Here is an 18,114-nt window from a genome sequence, read left to right as displayed (position 1 = left end):
GGTCGTCACTAGTTACCACAGACACAAACTCATAAACCACGCCTATGTCTACAATTTATCGTCGTAAATCGCCATAAAAGAAATCCACAGAAGAAAAACAATTTCAATGAGTAAAATATGTTAAACCCAAACCACTCTGCTAACCTTATGTCTAACCGTAAACTTACATGTTTTATTTATTTTAACTTGAATTAATGTTTCCGATATAGATGTGGTAACTAGTGGAAACGGTACTACTTCCGCAAAATCTTTGCGACACCCTGTCATATTCAAACATGGCTTCGTCTAGGTTAGAAATAAATTTTATCCGATTATTGTCCCGCTGCGAATCTATAGCTTCGGAGAAGCGAGTGGAAACGGAATGGAGGTTGGAAAAGGTAAGCCATTTAGACGTTGTAGTCGTTGACCAATGCAACCTTCTTTAAACGCAGTCAATGAGAAACGAATGTCCTGTCAAATGATGTTGACAGTGTCTGCTAACGTTACGTTAGCTTGTCAATGGGTTAGCATGCTAGATAGCCACGTCGCCAGCAGCTTGGAACGAGCAAGTTGGCTAACTATACTACAACTGACTGTATTGTATTTTCCAGCAAATCAGTAGCTAATCGTAGTAGTTAACAGTATTAGCTAATGCAAGCGCACATTACATATTTGTACCATTTTATATTATAAGATTAACTAACGTTATAATCTAAATACGACAGGTCAATGAATCTTGCGAAATATGTAGTTATGTAGCTAGCCATGATCATCTCACACCTAGGTTTAGTTGGCAAACTAACGTTAGATCATTTGACAAGGTTGTGTAACTAACTACAGTAGTTATAAGATACATTTTTTTCACAGGGAAAATTGTAACTGTTTGTGTTCGCTAGGAGATTACATTCAGGCCTTTCCAATCAGTCATATGTTTTGATGGCAACTAACTAACGTTACAGCTGACCCCCCCCCCCCCCCCCCCCTTCAGAAAAGTCGACTTCAGAAAAGTCGAACTAGTTAACGTTACCGCTAACAGATACACACTCCCGAATAGCCTGCCTTTGTCATCGTTTGCAAAAAAAGATTTTGCTGACTAGTTGTTTTCTGCATAGCTGCTCAAACTGTGTTCCTATGCTTTTAAGAAGCTTGGAAATGGTCTTCTCTCTAAATACCAGCCCTATTATGACTACCAAACTGTAGATCTTGACTTTTGCTCTTTCTCTTCTAGTATGTTGGTGCTCTTGAAGAGATGTTGGTGGCTTTGAGGAAAAGTCCAAGGTATATCTAAGCTGAGACCTTTCACCTATGAGTGTCAAAGTTTAAACGTAAACAGTTTACTTTCTTGTCTAACAGTACAATATTGTAGTCTTCACAATACAGCCTTAGGTAGATCTTGTGAGCAATTTAAAATTGTTAAAACAGGGCAATGCCAGACTTTGAACTTACTTAACTTACCTAACTAACCTCCTCTCTCTCAACTAAATCTTACATGGATTTATTGTTTCCAATTTTACATAAAGGTGATACTTTCACCTCAATCAAGCTGTCAGAAACTGCTATAATGATAATGCAGATATTTATGAATTTTAATTTTTTATTATTGATAGGCTTGTACTTGAAGGGAGCTGCATTTAACTTATAGTGCATTCTGAAAGTATTCAGACCCCTTGACTTTTTTTCACGTTTTGTTACGTTACTGCCTTATTCTAAAATTGATTAAATTGTTTTTTCCACACTCAATCTACACACAGTATTCAAATAATGACAAAGACAAAACGGGTAAAGAATTTTCTGCTAATTTATTACAAATAAAAAATGGGACACCTGTATTTGGGGAGTTTCTCCCATTTTTCTCTGCAGATCCTCTCAAGCTCTGTCAGGTTTGATGGGGAGCGTCACTGCAAAGGTATTTTCAGGTCTTCACCAGAGATGTTCGATCGGGTTCAAGTCTGGGCTCTGGCTGGGCCACTCAAGGACATTCAGAGACTTGTCCCAAACGTTTTCATAAAGGATCTCTCTGTCTTGACTGTATGCTTAGGATCATTGTCCAGTTGAAAGATTAAACTTTGCCCCAGTCTCAGGTCCTGAGCCCTCTGGAGTGGGTTTTCATAAAGGATCTCTCGGTACTTTCCTCCATTCATCTTTCCCTCGATCCTGAGTAGTCTGTGGCTGAAAACATCCCCACAGCATGACGCTGCCAGCACCAGGCTTCACCGTAGGGATGATGCCATGTTCCCTCCAGATGTGATGCTTGGCATTCATGCCAATGAATTCCATCTTGGTTTCATCAGACCAGAGAATCTTGTTTGTCATTGTCTGAGAGTCCTTTAGGTCAGCCTTTCTTCAAGTATGGGTCGCAACGTGTCAGAGTAAATGTATAATTATTTAATGATTTACTGGAATTGATTTGGCCAAGTGCAACTGTGGTCTCTGTTCAGTGCGCTCTCTGCTCAGTTTGGCAGCTGCGCGAGTGGGAGAAGGAGATGCCCGTGTGATTCGCTGTTTACCGGATCATTTTTTCTGGAGTTTTTTTTGAAGATCACTCCCTGACACACGCTGTAGCGATGTGGTTCAGCAGCAGATGATGCGCTGTCAGCCACTGACTTGTCATTCCCACTCACCGATGTCACCAAATGGACTCATGCTAGCAACAAGTTCTGACTGAGCTCAATCGTCATGAAAAGCCAATACACCGATGAGTTTCTCTTTCATACAACCTTTGAGAAATAACGTGGAGCTCCCTCAATGTGTTTCGTGTGGGGAAGTGCCTTAGTAATGAGTCAATCAAAACGAACAAATTCATATAACGACACATCCGGACCAAACATCCACAGCATGACGGTATACCCAGGGAATTCTTTCAGAACAGGGCAGAATGCTTCAGAAAACAGAGCTTCGACAGTGGGACAGTAAGTCAGCTAGCAGGGCATTGTTGTCATTTTAAAACAGGTGATGATAAGCAGAAAGAGAGTTCTAACTATCATAGTAGTATATGAGAGTTTCTCTTTCAAACAATCCCCTGGCCTTTTACACAGCTAATAGCTAACGTTAGCCAAAGCTAGCTACTGATAGTGCAACCCTAACTATCAGTACAGATGAAGATGATACATATGTAGAAATTATTGTTGAAAACAATTCTAGGTTGGAACCGTTGCTGTTAAAATACAAGTCGTCATTTTTATTGAAGCAAGATACTTTTTGAGGCAAAAACACACACACACACACACACACACACACACACACACACACACACACACACACACACACACACACACACACACACACACACACACACACACACACACACACACACACACACACACAGAGTTCTGGGTTGCTCATCTACAGCATGAAGCGGTCTCCTGCCTAACTGAGAAAGCAGTAGATGTCCTGGTCCAGTTTAGCCCCACATAACTATATCAGTCAGGGTTCTCAACTCTGGATTACTTTAAAAAAACAAGTACAGAAACAGTGTCAATGCTGAGCAGTGTTGTACTGTCAAACTGATCCCAGAAGAGACATGCTTGTTGAATACTTCAACCAGCCACACACCTCTCATTAGGAGTGTGTGTTTGTTTTCTGATCTACATCCATGTGATTGTTTAAAAAAAAATATTTTTATATATTTAAATTGAACCTTTTATTTAACTAGGCAAGTCGGTTAAGAACAAATTCTTATTTACAGTGACGGCCTACCCCGGCCAAACCTAGACAACACTGGGATAATTGTGCGCCGCCCTATGGGACTCACGTCCGGATGTGATACAGCCTGGATCAATCAGTTTATTCTAGTTCAGAATAAAACTATGATTTTCTATTTTAACAGCAACAGTTCCAACCTAGACTTTCTTTTGACAATAATTTCTACAGTAAGATGTACAGTAGGCCTGATCATTTTTCATCTGTACTGTTACTTAGTGCAACACTATCAAAAAGCCTGTGTGTGTCTGTTCTGTTATTCATCTGTGTGATGTGATCAACCAGTTTGTTCCAGTTCAGAATGTAAATGATGTATTGTATTTTAGCAGCAACAGGTCCAACCTAGAGAGATATGTAAGAGTGTTTTAATGGGGGAAATAAACATGAATATATATTTATATGGCCATTTAATTGTTATTTGTTTTTGTCTATATTGCATTTATTTTTAGGCATAAGGGCAATAAAATGTACCAATACTTACGTATAGTTGCATATGTTCCTAAACACAGAATTTCTAATTTGGGTCCCAGGCTGAAAAAGTTTAAGAACCCCAGCTTTAGGTGCCATTTTACTGAGGAGTGGCTTCCGTCTGGTCACACTGCCATAAAGGCCTGATTGGTGGAGTTCTACAGAGATGATTGTCCTTCTGGAAGGTTCTCCCATCTCCACAGAGGAACTCTGGAGCTCTGTCAGAGTGACTGTTGGGTTCTTCGTCACCTCCCTGACCACGGCCCTTCTCCCCCGATTGCTCAGTTTGTCCGGGCTGCCAGCTCTAGGAAGAGTCTTGGTGGTTCCAAACTTCTTCCATTTAAGAATGATGGAGGCCGCTGTGTTCTTGGGAACATTCGATGTTGCAGACATTTTTTGGTACCCTTCCCCAGATCTGTGCATCGACACAATCTTGTCTCTGAGCTCTACGGACAATTACTTCGACGTCATGGCTTGGTTTTTGTTCTGACGGGCACTGTCAACTGTGGGACCTTTTATAGACAGGTGTGTGCCTTTCCAAATCCTGTCCAATCAATTGAATTTACCACAGGTGGACTCCAATCAAGTTGTAGAAACATCTCAAGGATGATCAATGGAAACAGAATGCACCTGAGCTCAATTTCGAGTCTCATAGCAAAGGGTCTGAATACTTATGAAAATAAGGTATTTCTGTTTTTATTTTTAATACATTTGCAAACATTTCTCAACCTGTTTTTGCTTTGTCATTATGAGGTATTGGGGGGAGGGGGGTGGGGGGTGGGAGGGCGATTTAATCTATTTTAGAATAAGGCTTTTAAGTAACAAAAATGTGGAAAGAGTCAGGGTCTGAATACTTTCTGAATGATCTGTATTGGCCTAATTCATGTCCTCCTGTGGCAATCGTTGTTTTTTAAATATGAATTCTTTATTTTCCATCTCTCCCTTCAGTAAACCCACAGTAGAGGTGATGACAGACTACACACGAAAGGTTGACTTCTTGAAAGGACTTCTAGAAGCAGAGAAACTGGTTAGTATAATCCGCTCAAGGATTTAATTCTGATACGTAGCTGAAACAACTGATTTTAAATTCTGTTTGAATCCATTAGCATTACATTTATACAAGTGTTTTCTTCTCACCAAAGTTTGTTTTTAAATGTTTTCTTCACTTGAACTGATGATACACTGCCTGTCCTATGTTCTTCTTTTATAGTCGGGGACAGAGAAAGCCCTGGCCAATCAGTTCCTAGCTCCTGGACGCACCCCCACCATAGCCAATGAGAGAATGCCAGTCAGTAAGACAGTTCACATGCAGACCAAAGCCCGGTGCACAGGGGAGATGAGGAACGAGCTGTTAGGCACCGTAAGATAACCTCTTAGTGTCTATCACTGTTGGATGAGTCTCAATAGTCTGTGTTTTACTTTGAGAATTTTACAGATTGTTTAATGGACATGATTTGTCGTCTTTATAAAGTGCTATTTCTGCTAACTGTTTTATTGCGTTTCTTTATAGGGTCTGTCGAACAAAGGTAAACACTCGTTTTTTTTTTGAAATATATATTCAAATGTACAATATTATGAGCATAATTTTAAAGTGTAATTCTTTTCTGTGTAATTAAATAGGAAACTTGGAAACAGACTTGCGAAACAGAAGGTAACATTTAAAACCTAATTTCCTCTCGCTCTGCTCTAAAATGTGAAACCGGACTTACCAAATGTACGATTTCGCATTTGTCTGTTTTATATACCCACAATCAAATCAATCAATAAAAGCAGTCCCTCCTCTGCCCTGCAGGGGTTTGGTGCTGGATGAAAGGCAGTCAGCAGCTGAGCTGGATGCAGTTCTGCAGCACCACCACAACCTACAGGAGAAGTTGGCTGAAGACATGCTGAACCTGGCCCGCAACCTGAAGAACAACACGCTGGTGGCCCAGAACATTATCAAACAGGACAACCAGGTGTGGAGGAAGACGAGCTCTGCTGAACAGTTTCTATGCTGAATTACAATTCCACCTTTAGCCTCATTCTCAGGTCAGACAACAGGAAGACTCTCTCTGCAATTGTAGAGTTAGAAGAATGAGGATTAATTCCCCCCGGGGTTTTAGCGCCTAACACTTACATTTTTTTATTATTTAACCTTTATTTAACTAGGTAAATCAATTTAAGAACAAATTCTTATTTACAATGACGGCCTAGGAACAGTGGGTTAACTGCCTTGTTCAGGGGCAGAACAACAGATTTTTACCTTGTCAGCGGGGGGGGGATTCGTTCTTACAACCTTTCGGTTACGAGGCCAACGCTCTAACCACTAGGCTACCATCATGGTCACCTAATAATCCCCAGTTTACAATTGGCTCATTCATCCCCCTCCTCTCCCCTGTAACTATTCCCCAGGTCGTTGCTGCAAATGAGAACGTGTTCTCAGTCAATTTACCTGGTAAAATAACGGTAAAAAAACAGACAAACAAAAAACCACTAGGCTACCTGCTGCATAACACTCCTGTAGATCTCAAAGGATTGGACAGGTCTATCCAATATGGCGAGAATTTCACCAAACTTATCAGACTAACAAGTTGAAGCTATTTCCATATTACTTATCATTTATATGAGCCTTGGATTTCAGCAAAAGCTTCTATTCTGTTTGACAGAAAAGTGTTTTCATGTCCGTCCAGAAGGTGGCGGTATTACATAAGAAACGTTCCAGAACTGAAGCGTTTGAACAACTTATGGGATATATGATTTAACAGCTGCTGAGGCCTGGAACTCCCCTAGTCTAAATGGAAGGCGGGTTCATTTCCAGGGTCAATCCATTTTTGGATAAAAATATGCATCACTATGCATTTCAAAGGCCAATAAAGTCTCTTTATGAAAAGTGCAAGTGTTTGGTGACAGCCCTTTAAAGTTAAACAGAAGAAGTGTTGTCTATGTTGACACTGACCCAGTCTCTCCTTCAGCCACAGCAGAAAAATTCATAGGATTCTGTCTCTCTGACCCTGACCCAGTCTATCCGTCAGCCACAGCTGAGGATCTGATCTAATAGTTATCTGTTTCTCTCCTCTGTCACTCAGACCCTGACCCAGTCTATGCGGCAGGCAGACACCAACTTCGAGAAGCTGAAGGTCGAGTCGGAGCGCTTGGAGCAGCACACCAAGAAGTCTGTCAACTGGACCCTGTGGCTGATGCTCATCCTGGTCTCCTTCACTTTCATCAGTATGATCCTCTTCATCAGGATCTTCCCCAAGCTCAGATGATGATGATGATGATGACTGGACATACCTAGAAGAATAACTGCTGCACTGCTTGTACATATTCACATGTGGGCCTAGGTGTATATGTACCTCCAACCGGGTTAGAAGTTGCCCAGTAAGCACAGATCTGGGATCAGCTCATCCTTCAACCAGCTTCTCCAATCCTATTAGATGGAAGAAATGTACAATTGACCTTAGATCACTGTCTAGGGGGTAGCTTCCTCCTGCTCCTTTATGGGTAACTAATATGCACACAAATATAGCTAGCGATAGATCTATAGATATTTATTTAGAGTGAGGGACAGTGAGATGAGGCCTAGTCTTATCAAATGGAAAATGGATGTGACTAAGAGCCGATAATCTCAATCCAGGGATGTCTGTATGGCAGCAGTACACAGTAGCATGGCCCAGTCTGTACCGTATAGATTAAGTTACCATTGATTGACTGCAAATAATATCAGTAATCTCATTGGTCATCTGTTAGTTTGGAACAAGTGGAGATTTAAGGCATTCTGTCCTATATGAGGAACTAAAATGTTATAATTTTGTCCTAAAAAATCTGATTTGATTAATTAACCACTTGACAATGTCTTTGGTCCTAAAAAAAAATCCCTTGCATTAATGCCTTTTCCATTGTTAATTTTCTGTGTGTGTGTATTAGTGTGAATCTGGCCATTGTTTTTGTCAGTGTTGATGTGCATGAATAGTTGCCAGCTGCGGTGAGTGACAGTGATAGATTCATTATGGTGACCTGATTGTGAATATGATTGGCCCTCTCTTTGGAAGGATGAGTGTTACTTCCCAACCCATTTCTCCCTCCTTTATCGCTGTGGTCTGTGTTGAGCTGTGTGATTAAATGTTTTTAACATGAGAGATTTGAGAACTTTATGTATGTAAAAAAAAAAATCTGTTTAGAAAGTCTGATCACTTTGCCTCATTGTAAAAAGCTGAATGTTCAGTAGTTTGACAAGCGCCCTCTAATGCTAGCAAAGGGAAATTACAGCTGTGACCAGACCAGTCCTGTAGGTGGCAGTCTCTATCTCTGCATAGCAGCTACTAACAACCTCTTTGACCTGGGAAAGAGAGAGTAGGGCTGCCATCCAATTCTTTACCCTTCTCTTTGAAGACTGTGTGTACTCTTCACTCTGCTGTATGGATTAAAAGATGAGGGGTGAGAGAAAGGAAATATGGTGGGATTGGCCCATACCTTCACCAATCCCATGCTTTTGAATCCTTACACAAGGTGGTGGTGAACAAGTGCCCTCTTCAGAGAGCAAGGCAGAGGATTCAGATAGAAGAATGGACCGTTAGGAACACAGGCCTCCTTGAATCTCAATGGTTGATCACAAAAGAAACACTGAAGTTTTGTGGGCAGTGTTTTCCCCCTAGTTTTATATACAGTAGACTGATCACAAAGAACCTACACCCATATCCAATTGAAACCAATCATATTCAAATACTTTAAAGTGGGAGAGAGATGACCTTGCCTGGTTGGGTGGCTGCCCAAATAAAGATGTGGTAGGGGAAACACTGATTAAGTCATTCACAGGCTCTGACACCGTGTCAGTGTTTAACGCACCGGTGCTGTCACTGTGACAGGAGACTATTCTGGGGGCTGGCTGACTTGTCCAGGCTTGCTGCCCTACCCTGCCCTAGCTGCAGCAGATGGCTGTGGGGCTGTAGTATTCTGGGATCTCCTGGTGGGTATTTTTCATTCTCAGAAGAGTAGGAATGTAATGGTACCATGAGACCAGAAGAGGTATTTTCAACATGAAGGCACTTGACGTCATCACTGCGGCATCCAACTGAGCTCATATTATGACACTAGTCCTTAAAAGTTCAGATGTTTGATTGTGTAAAGTGTTCTAGTCCCTTTTATTTACAGCGTAATAGTACTAGATCCCTCCCTGCACCACTAGGTCCCTCCCTCCACCACTAGATCCCTCCCTCCACCACTAGGTCCCTCCCTCCACCACTAGGTCCCTCCCTCCACCACTAGGTCCCTCCCTCCACCACTAGATCCCTCCCTCCACCACTAGATCCCTCCCTCCACCACTAGGTCCCTCCCTCCACCACTAGGTCCCTCCCTCCACCACTAGATCCCTCCCTCCACCACTAGATCCCTCCCTCCACCACTAGGTCCCTCCCTCCACCACTAGGTCCCTCCCTCCACCACTAGGTCCCTCCCTCCACCACTAGATCCCTCCCTCCACCACTAGATCCCTCCCTCCACCACTAGGTCCCTCCCTCCACCACTAGGTCCCTCCCTCCACCACTAGATCCCTCCCTCCACCACTAGGTCCCTTCCTCCCTCCACCACTAGATCCCTCCCTCCACCACTAGATCCCTCCCTCCACCACTAGGTCCCTCCCTCCACCACTAGATCCCTCCCTCCACCACTAGGTCCCTCCCTCCACCACTAGGTCCCTCCCTCCACCACTAGGTCCCTCCCTCCACCACTAGGTCCCTCCCTCCACCACTAGGTCCCTCCCTCCACCACTAGGTCCCTCCCTCCACCACTAGGTCCCTCCCTCCACCACTAGGTCCCTCCCTCCACCACTAGATCCCTCCCTCCACCACTAGATCCCTCCCTCCACCACTAGATCCCTCCCTCCACCACTAGGTCCCTCCCTCCACCACTAGGTCCCTCCCTCCACCACTAGGTCCCTCCCTCCACCACTAGGTCCCTCCCTCCACCACTAGATCCCTCCCTCCACCACTAGGTCCCTCCCTCCACCACTAGGTCCCTCCCTCCACCACTAGGTCCCTCCCTCCACCACTAGGTCCCTCCCTCCACCACTAGGTCCCTCCCTCCACCACTAGGTCCCTCCCTCCACCACTAGGTCCCTCCCTCCACCACTAGATCCCTCCCTCCACCACTAGGTCCCTCCCTCCACCACTAGGTCCCTCCCTCCACCACTAGGTCCCTCCCTCCACCACTAGATCCCTCCCTCCACCACTAGGTCCCTCCCTCCACCACTAGATCCCTCCCTCCACCACTAGGTCCCTCCCTCCACCACTAGGTCCCTCCCTCCACCACTAGGTCCCTCCCTCCACCACTAGGTCCCTCCCTCCACCACTAGGTCCCTCCCTCCACCACTAGATCCCTCCCTCCACCACTAGGTCCCTCCCTCCACCACTAGGTCCCTCCCTCCACCACTAGGTCCCTCCCTCCACCACTAGATCCCTCCCTCCACCACTAGGTCCCTCCCTCCACCACTAGGTCCCTCCCTCCACCACTAGGTCCCTCCCTCCACCACTAGGTCCCTCCCTCCACCACTAGGTCCCTCCCTCCACCACTAGGTCCCTCCCTCCACCACTAGGTCCCTCCCTCCACCACTAGGTCCCTCCCTCCACCACTAGATCCCTCCCTCCACCACTAGGTCCCTCCCTCCACCACTAGGTCCCTCCCTCCACCACTAGATCCCTCCCTCCACCACTAGGTCCCTCCCTCCACCACTAGATCCCTCCCTCCACCACTAGGTCCCTCCCTCCACCACTAGGTCCCTCCCTCCACCACTAGGTCCCTCCCTCCACCACTAGGTCCCTCCCTCCACCACTAGATCCCTCCCTCCACCACTAGGTCCCTCCCTCCACCACTAGGTCCCTCCCTCCACCACTAGGTCCCTCCCTCCACCACTAGGTCCCTCCCTCCACCACTAGGTCCCTTCATCCCCTACTAGGTCCCTCCCTCCACCACTAGGTCCCTTCATCCCCTACTAGGTCCCTCCCTCCACCACTAGGTCCCTTCACCACTAGGTCCCTTCATCCCCTACTAGGTCCCTCCCTCCACCACTAGGTCCCTTCATCCCCTACTAGGTCCCTCCCTCCACCACTAGGTCCCTCCCTCCACCACTAGGTCCCTCCCTCCACCACTAGGTCCCTCCCTGCACCACTAGGTCCCTCCCTCCACCACTAGATCCCTCCCTCCACCACTAGATCCCTCCCTCCACCACTAGATCCCTCCCTCCACCACTAGGTCCCTCCCTCCACCACTAGGTCCCTCCCTCCACCACTAGGTCCCTCCCTCCACCACTAGGTCCCTTCACCACTAGGTCCCTTCATCCCCTACTAGGTCCCTCCCTCCACCACTAGGTCCCTCCCTCCACCACTAGATCCCTCCCTCCACCACTAGGTCCCTCCCTCCACCACTAGGTCCCTTCATCCCCTACTAGGTCCCTCCCTCCACCACTAGGTCCCTCCCTCCACCACTAGGTCCCTCCACCACCAGGTCCCTTCATCCCCCACTAGATCCCTTCCTCCCTTCACCACTAGGTCCCTTCATCCCCTACTAGGTCCCTCCCTCCACCACTAGGTCCCTCCCTCCACCACCAGGTCCCTTCCTCCCTCCACCACTACGTCCCTTCCTCTCTCTCCCACTAGGTCCCTTCCTCCCTCTCCCACTAGGTCCCTTCCTCCCTCCACCACTAGGTCCCTCCCTCCACCACTAGGTCCCTCCCTCCCTCCACCACTAGGTCCCTCACTCCACCACCAGGTCCCTTCCTCCCTCCACCACTAGGTCCCTTCCCTCCACCACTAGGTCCCTTCCTCCCTCCACCACTAGGTCCCTCACTCCACCACCAGGTCCCTTCCTCCCTCCACCACTAGGTCCCTTCCTCCCTCCACCACTAGGTCCCTTCCTCCCTCCACCACTAGGTCCCTTCCTCGCTCCACCACTAGGTCCCTTCCTCCCTCCACCACTAGGTCCCTTCCTCCCTCTCCCACTAGGTCCCTTCCTCCCTCCCCCACTAGGTCCCTTCCTCCCTCCACCACAAGGTCCCTTCCTCCCTCCACCACTAGGTCCCTTCCTCCCTCCACCACTAGGTCCCTTCCTCCCTCCACCACTAGGTCCCTTCCTCGCTCCACCACTAGGTCCCTTCCTCCCTCCACCACTAGGTCCCTTCCTCCCTCCACCACTAGGTCCCTTCCTCCCTCCACCACTAGGTCCTTTCCTCCCTCTCCCACCCCCACTAGGTCCCTTCTTCCCTCCTCCACCAGGCCCTTCCTCCCTTCCCGACTAGGCCCCTCCTTCACTCCCGATTTCCCGTCTGCAGACAGATTCTACAGTTGCCATAGGGATGGTGATTCTCAAAATAAAGTGGTGAGAACTTAATGTTCTGACAGAAACATTGTTATATAAAAGTGTCCTATTTTAATAAATAACCTGGTGAAATGGTCCTGCCTGGCCTCAGTCTGCAGTGTGTTTGACCTCTGTTTCCTGTCTGTGTTCGTTCAGCACCATGTCTATCCATCTCCTGCAGCTCCAGATGTTTGTGGTGGAGACTCTGTTAATTGTGTTGATCTTTTAACAGTTGGACTACAAGAACAAGTTGAATGCTGTTCAATGCTGTTGCTTTTGAACACCCAATATTTTCAATATACAGTGGGGCAAAAAAGTATTTAGTCAGCCACCAATTGTGCAAGTTCTCCCACTTAAAAAGATGAGAGAGGCCTGTAATGTTCAACATAGGTACACTTCAACTATGACAGACAAAATGAGAAGAAAAAAAATCCAGAAAATCACATTGTAGGATTTTTAATGAATTTATTTGCAAATTATGGTGGAAAATAAGTATTTGGTCAATAACAAAAGTTTATCTCAATACTTTGTTATATAGCCTTTGTTGGCAATGACAGAGGTCAAACGTTTTCTGTAAGGTTTTCACACACTGTTGCTGGTATTTTGGCCCATTCCTCCATGCAGATCTCCTCTAGAGCAGTGATGTTTTGGGGCTGTTGCTGGTATTTTGGCCCGTTCCTCCATGCAAATCTCCTCTAGAGCAGTGATGTTTTGGGGCTGTTGCTGGGCAACACGGACTTTCAACGCCCTCCAAAGATTTTCTATGGGGTTGAGATCTGGAGACTGGCTAGGCCACTCCAGGACCTTGAAATGCTTCTTACGAAGCCACTCCTTCGTTGCCCGGGCGATGTGTTTGGGATCATTGTCATGCTGAAAGACCCAGCCACGTTTCATCTTCAATGCCCTTGCTGATGGAAGGAGGTTTTCACTCAAAATCTCACGATACATGGCCCCATTCATTCTTTCCTTTACACGGATCAGTCGTCCTGGTCCCTTTGCAGAAAAACAGCCCCAAAGCATGATGTTTCCACCCCCATGCTTCACAGTAGGTATGGTGTTCTTTGGATGCAACTCAGCATTCTTTGTCCTCCAAACACGACGAGTTGAGTTTTTACCAAAAAGTTATATTTTGGTTTCATCTGACCATATTACATTCTCCCAATCTTCTTCTGGATCATTAAATGCTCTCTAGCAAACTTCAGACGGGCCTGGACATGTACTGGCTTAAGCAGGGTGACACGTCTGGCACTGCAGGATTTGAGTCCCTGGCGGCGTAGTGTGTTACTGATGGTAGGCTTTGTTACTTTAGTCCCAGCTCTCTGCAGGTCATTCACTAGGTCCCCCCGTGTGGTTCTGGGATTTTTGCTCACCGTTCTTGTGATCATTTTGACCCCACGGGGTGAGATCTTGCGTGGAGCCCCAGATCGAGGGAGATTATCAGTGGTCTTGTATGTCTTCCATTTCCTAATAATTGCTCGCACAGTTGATTTCTTCAAACCAAGCTGCTTACCTATTGCAGATTCAGTCTTCCCAGCCTGGTGCAGGTCTACAATTTTGTTTCTGGTGTCCTTTGACAGCTCTTTGGTCTTGGCCATAGTGGAGTTTGGAGTGTGACTGTTTGAGGTTGTGGACAGGTGTCTTTTATACTGATAACAAGTTCAAACAGGTGCCATTAATACAGGTAACGAGTGGAGGACAGAGGAGCCTCTTAAAGAAGAAGTTACAGGTCTGTGAGAGCCAGAAATCTTGCTTGTTTGTAGGTGACCAAATACTTATTTTCCACCATAATTTGCAAATAAATTCATTAAAAATCCTACAATGTGATTTTCTGGAATTTTTTTTCTCATTTTGTCTGTCATAGTTGAAGTGTACCTATGATGAAAATTACAGATTTAGGATTGCCTAAGGAGTTAAAAGGCTGTGCTTTCTCCCCTCGCCTGCCACCCTGAGTGGGAGAGGGATGAGTGCTAGCTGAGATTTAGAGTGTAGTTATTGGGTCAGTGTAGTTATTGGGTCAGTGTAGTTATTGGGTCAGTGTTGTTATTGGGTCAGTGTAGTTATTGGGTCAGTGTAGTTATTGGGTCAGTGTAGTTATTGGGTCAGTGTTGTTATTGGGTCAGTGTAGTTACTGGGTCAGTGTAGTTATTGGGTCAGTGTAGTTATTGGGTCAGTGTAGTTACTGGGTCAGTGTAGTTATTGGGTCAGTGTAGTTACTGGGTCAGTGTAGTTATTGGGTCAGTGTTGTTATTGGGTCAGTGTAGTTATTGGGTCAGTGTAGTTATTGGGTCAGTGTTGTTATTCGGTCAGTGTTGTTATTGGGTCAGTGTAGTTATTGGGTCAGTGTAGTTATTGGGTCAGTGTAGTTATTGGGTCAGTGTAGTTACTGGGTCAGTGTAGTTATTGGGTCAGTGTAGTGAATGGGTCAGTGTAGTTATTGGGTCAGTGTAGTTACTGGGTCAGTGTTGTTATTGGGTCAGTGTAGTTACTGGGTCAGTGTTGTTATTGGGTCAGTGTAGTTACTGGGTCAGTGTTGTTATTGGGTCAGTGTAGTTACTGGGTCAGTGTTGTTATTGGGTCAGTGTAGTGAATGGGTCAGTGTAGTTATTGGGTCAGTGTTGTTATTGGGTCAGTGTAGTTATTGGGTCAGTGTAGTTACTGGGTCAGTGTTGTTATTGGGTCAGTGTAGTTACTGGGTCAGTGTTGTTATTGGGTCAGTGTAGTTACTGGGTCAGTGTAGTTATTGGGTCAGTGTAGTTACTGGGTCAGTGTTGTTATTGGGTCAGTGTAGTTACTGGGTCAGTGTTGTTATTGGGTCAGTGTTGTTATTGGGTCAGTGTAGTTATTGGGTCAGTGTTGTTATTGGGTCAGTGTAGTTACTGGGTCAGTGTTGTTATTGGGTCAGTGTAGTTACTGGGTCAGTGTTGTTATTGGGTCAGTGTAGTTACTGGGTCAGTGTAGTTACTGGGTCAGTGTTGTTATTGGGTCAGTGTAGTTACTGGGTCAGTGTAGTTACTGGGTCAGTGTAGTTACTGGGTCAGTGTTGTTATTGGGTCAGTGTAGTTACTGGGTCAGTGTAGTTACTGGGTCAGTGTTGTTACTGGGTCAGTGTTGTTATTGGGTCAGTGTTGTTATTGGGTCAGTGTAGTTACTGGGTCAGTGTTGTTACTGGGTCAGTGTTGTTATTGGGTCAGTGTTGTTATTGGGTCAGTGTAGTTACTGGGTCAGTGTTGTTATTGGGTCAGTGTTGTTATTGGGTCAGTGTAGTTATTGGGTCAGTGTTGTTATTGGGTCAGTGTTGTTATTGGGTCAGTGTTGTTATTGGGTCAGTGTTGTTATTGGGTCAGTGTAAGGCTGCTGCAGCCAGGCTGGATGCCTCCTTTCTACAGCTCACATAATAGAGTAGAGCAGGCCTGTCTCACACACACACACTCCCTGTCTCACACACACACACTCCCTGTCTCACACACACACTTCCTGTCTCACACACACACTCCCTGTCTCACACACACACACTCCCTGTCTCACACACACACACTCCCTGTCTCACACACACACACTCCCTGTCTCACACACACACACACTCCCTGTCACACACACACACACACACACACACACTCCCTGTCTCACACACACTCCCTGTCTCACACACACAAACTCCCTGTCTCACACACACACACTCCCTGTCTCACACACACACTCCCTGTCACACACACACACACCCTGTCACACTCACACTCCCTGTCTCACACACACTCCCTGTCTCACACACACTCCCTGTCTCACACACACTCCCTGTCACACACACACTCCCTGTCACACTCACACTCCCTGTCTCACACACACTCCCTGTCACGCACACACTCCCTGCTACACATACACTCCCTGTCTCACACTCACACTCCCTGTCACGCACACACTCCCTGTCACACTCACACTCCCTGTCACGCACACACTCCCTGTCACGCACACACTCCCTGTCACACTCACACTCCCTCTCACACACACTCCCTGTCACACTCACACTCCCTGTCACACACACACTCCCTGTCACGCACACACTCCCTGTCACACACACACTCCCTGTCACACACACACACACACACTCCCTGTTACACACACACTCCCTGTCACACACACACTCCCTGTCACACACACACTCCCTGTCACACACACACTCCCTGTCACACACACACTCCCTGTTACACACACACTCCCTGTCACACACACTCCCTGTCACACACACTCCCTGTCACACACACACTCCCTGTCACACACACACTCCCTGTCACACACACACTCCCTGTCACACACACACTCCCTGTCACACACACACTCCCTGTCACACACACTCCCTGTCACACACACTCCCTGTTACACACACACTCCCTGTCACACACACACTCCCTGTCACACACACTCCCTGTCACAAACACTCCCTGTCACACACACTCCCTGTCACACACACACTCCCTGTCACACACATTATCTCAGAAAACACACTCTTGTCTCTGTTCCTATGTCGTCAGTTTAACTTCAGCTCCAGGAGACCTGCGGCTCATCTTCTATAACACTCTGTTTGATTGATTGACATCTTTTCACAACGGGTTTTACTCAGCTACATATGTCGTTTTAATGAGGTAGTAACTGTAAGTCGAATATTGTCATGTCAGAGAATCGGCCATAAATCCCACATTAAGGTTTCTAACCCCTCCTCTCTCAGTTTTCAATCAATATTTTTTTAACTGGAAGGAACATTTCCTTGTTTTGAAGTTCACCCTATGACATCACTTACCGTTACCGTCAACTTACCGTTAAGCCTGGCCCCACCCCCACCCCCTGTAAGCTAGTAGACCTGCTCTGGCCTGAACCACACAAGTCTCTCTTGAAGATTTATAGGTAATGTTAGTTTACCTGCAATCCATCGGACCATTGGCAGTCCTACCTATGACATGCTGCCAGTAGGCAATAGGGTCTGGTAAACACAGCCTGGCACCGGTACCAATCCCAATCTGTGCCCTCCCTACTGATGCTGCTGAGGCTGGCAGGAGGAGTCTGCTGTTGTTTTGTTTTTTGTTTCATAGTGGTTTCTCAGCAGCTACGGTAGTCCATCGAGGACATGTGAATCAAAATAAAATGTCCCTCGTTATGTCTATCGCGGCTTATTTTTATCACGATAAAGACATAACAAAAGTTGTTTTGTCAAGATCAGAAGATCATCAAAAGTACCAGATGCACGATAACCACCTCATCGAGGAGGCCTGTGGCTGCGTTGGTCGCAATCCTCCGTGGGGCATTTAAGCCCTGAACGATGCCTGACAGTCAGCCCTGTCTGCCTCGCTGCCACCCAAAACCACAGTCAATCACATGCAAAGAAGAACGCAGCTAAGTTGGCTAGTTAGCTGGGTAGTCTTTGTTTATTTTTTTTATATATTTTTATTTCACCTTTATTTAACCAGGTAAGCTAGTTGAGAACAAGTTCTCATTTACAACAGCGACCTGGCCAAGATAAAGCAAAGCAGTTTGACACAGACAACAACACAGAGTTACACATGGAATAAACAAACATACAGTCAATAATACGGTAGAAAAAGTCTATATACAGTGTGTGCAAATGAGGTAAGATAAGGGAGGTAAGGCAATAAA

At 46.3% G+C, this 18,114-nt stretch overlaps 1 protein-coding gene across 2 annotated transcripts; it reads left to right on the top strand.

The window, feature by feature from the left end:
* Nucleotides 1–22: 22 nt before the first annotated feature.
* On the top strand, nucleotides 23–8,262 carry use1 (unconventional SNARE in the ER 1 homolog (S. cerevisiae)). Of its 2 annotated transcripts, none has more exons than XM_055943813.1 (8): nucleotides 23–377; nucleotides 1,208–1,257; nucleotides 5,095–5,173; nucleotides 5,357–5,506; nucleotides 5,657–5,672; nucleotides 5,767–5,797; nucleotides 5,939–6,174; nucleotides 7,212–7,296. In XM_055943813.1, exons 1-7 carry the CDS (start codon nucleotides 276–278, stop codon nucleotides 6,141–6,143), a joined length of 633 nt encoding a protein of 210 aa, XP_055799788.1. In that variant the 5' UTR covers nucleotides 23–275; the 3' UTR covers nucleotides 6,144–6,174; nucleotides 7,212–7,296. The 2 variants fall into 2 exon arrangements, with proteins under 2 accessions (XP_055799788.1, XP_055799787.1); XM_055943812.1 differs by having other exon boundaries at nucleotides 24–377; nucleotides 5,939–6,101; nucleotides 7,212–8,262.
* The last annotated feature ends 9,852 nt before the right edge of the window (nucleotides 8,263–18,114 follow it).

This window comes from Salvelinus fontinalis, chromosome 14 (genome assembly GCF_029448725.1).
Source record: "Salvelinus fontinalis isolate EN_2023a chromosome 14, ASM2944872v1, whole genome shotgun sequence".
In the NCBI taxonomy this organism is placed as follows: Eukaryota; Metazoa; Chordata; class Actinopteri; order Salmoniformes; family Salmonidae; genus Salvelinus; species Salvelinus fontinalis.
The sequence above is the reverse complement of the archived record's forward strand: the minus strand, read 5'-3'. Positions and strand labels throughout refer to the sequence as shown.

What these genes read in the sequence shown, in the direction of transcription:
- use1 (XM_055943812.1), top strand. Translation starts at nt 276, where the DNA reads ATGGCTTCGTCTAGGTTAGAAATAAATTTTATCCGATTATTGTCCCGC. An exon ending in GCTTTGAGGAAAAGTCCAAG is followed by an intron (nt 1,258 to 5,094) that starts GTATATCTAAGC and finishes CTCTCCCTTCAG; the next exon opens with TAAACCCACAGTAGAGGTGA. An exon ending in TTATCAAACAGGACAACCAG is followed by an intron (nt 6,102 to 7,211) that starts GTGTGGAGGAAG and finishes TCTGTCACTCAG; the next exon opens with ACCCTGACCCAGTCTATGCG.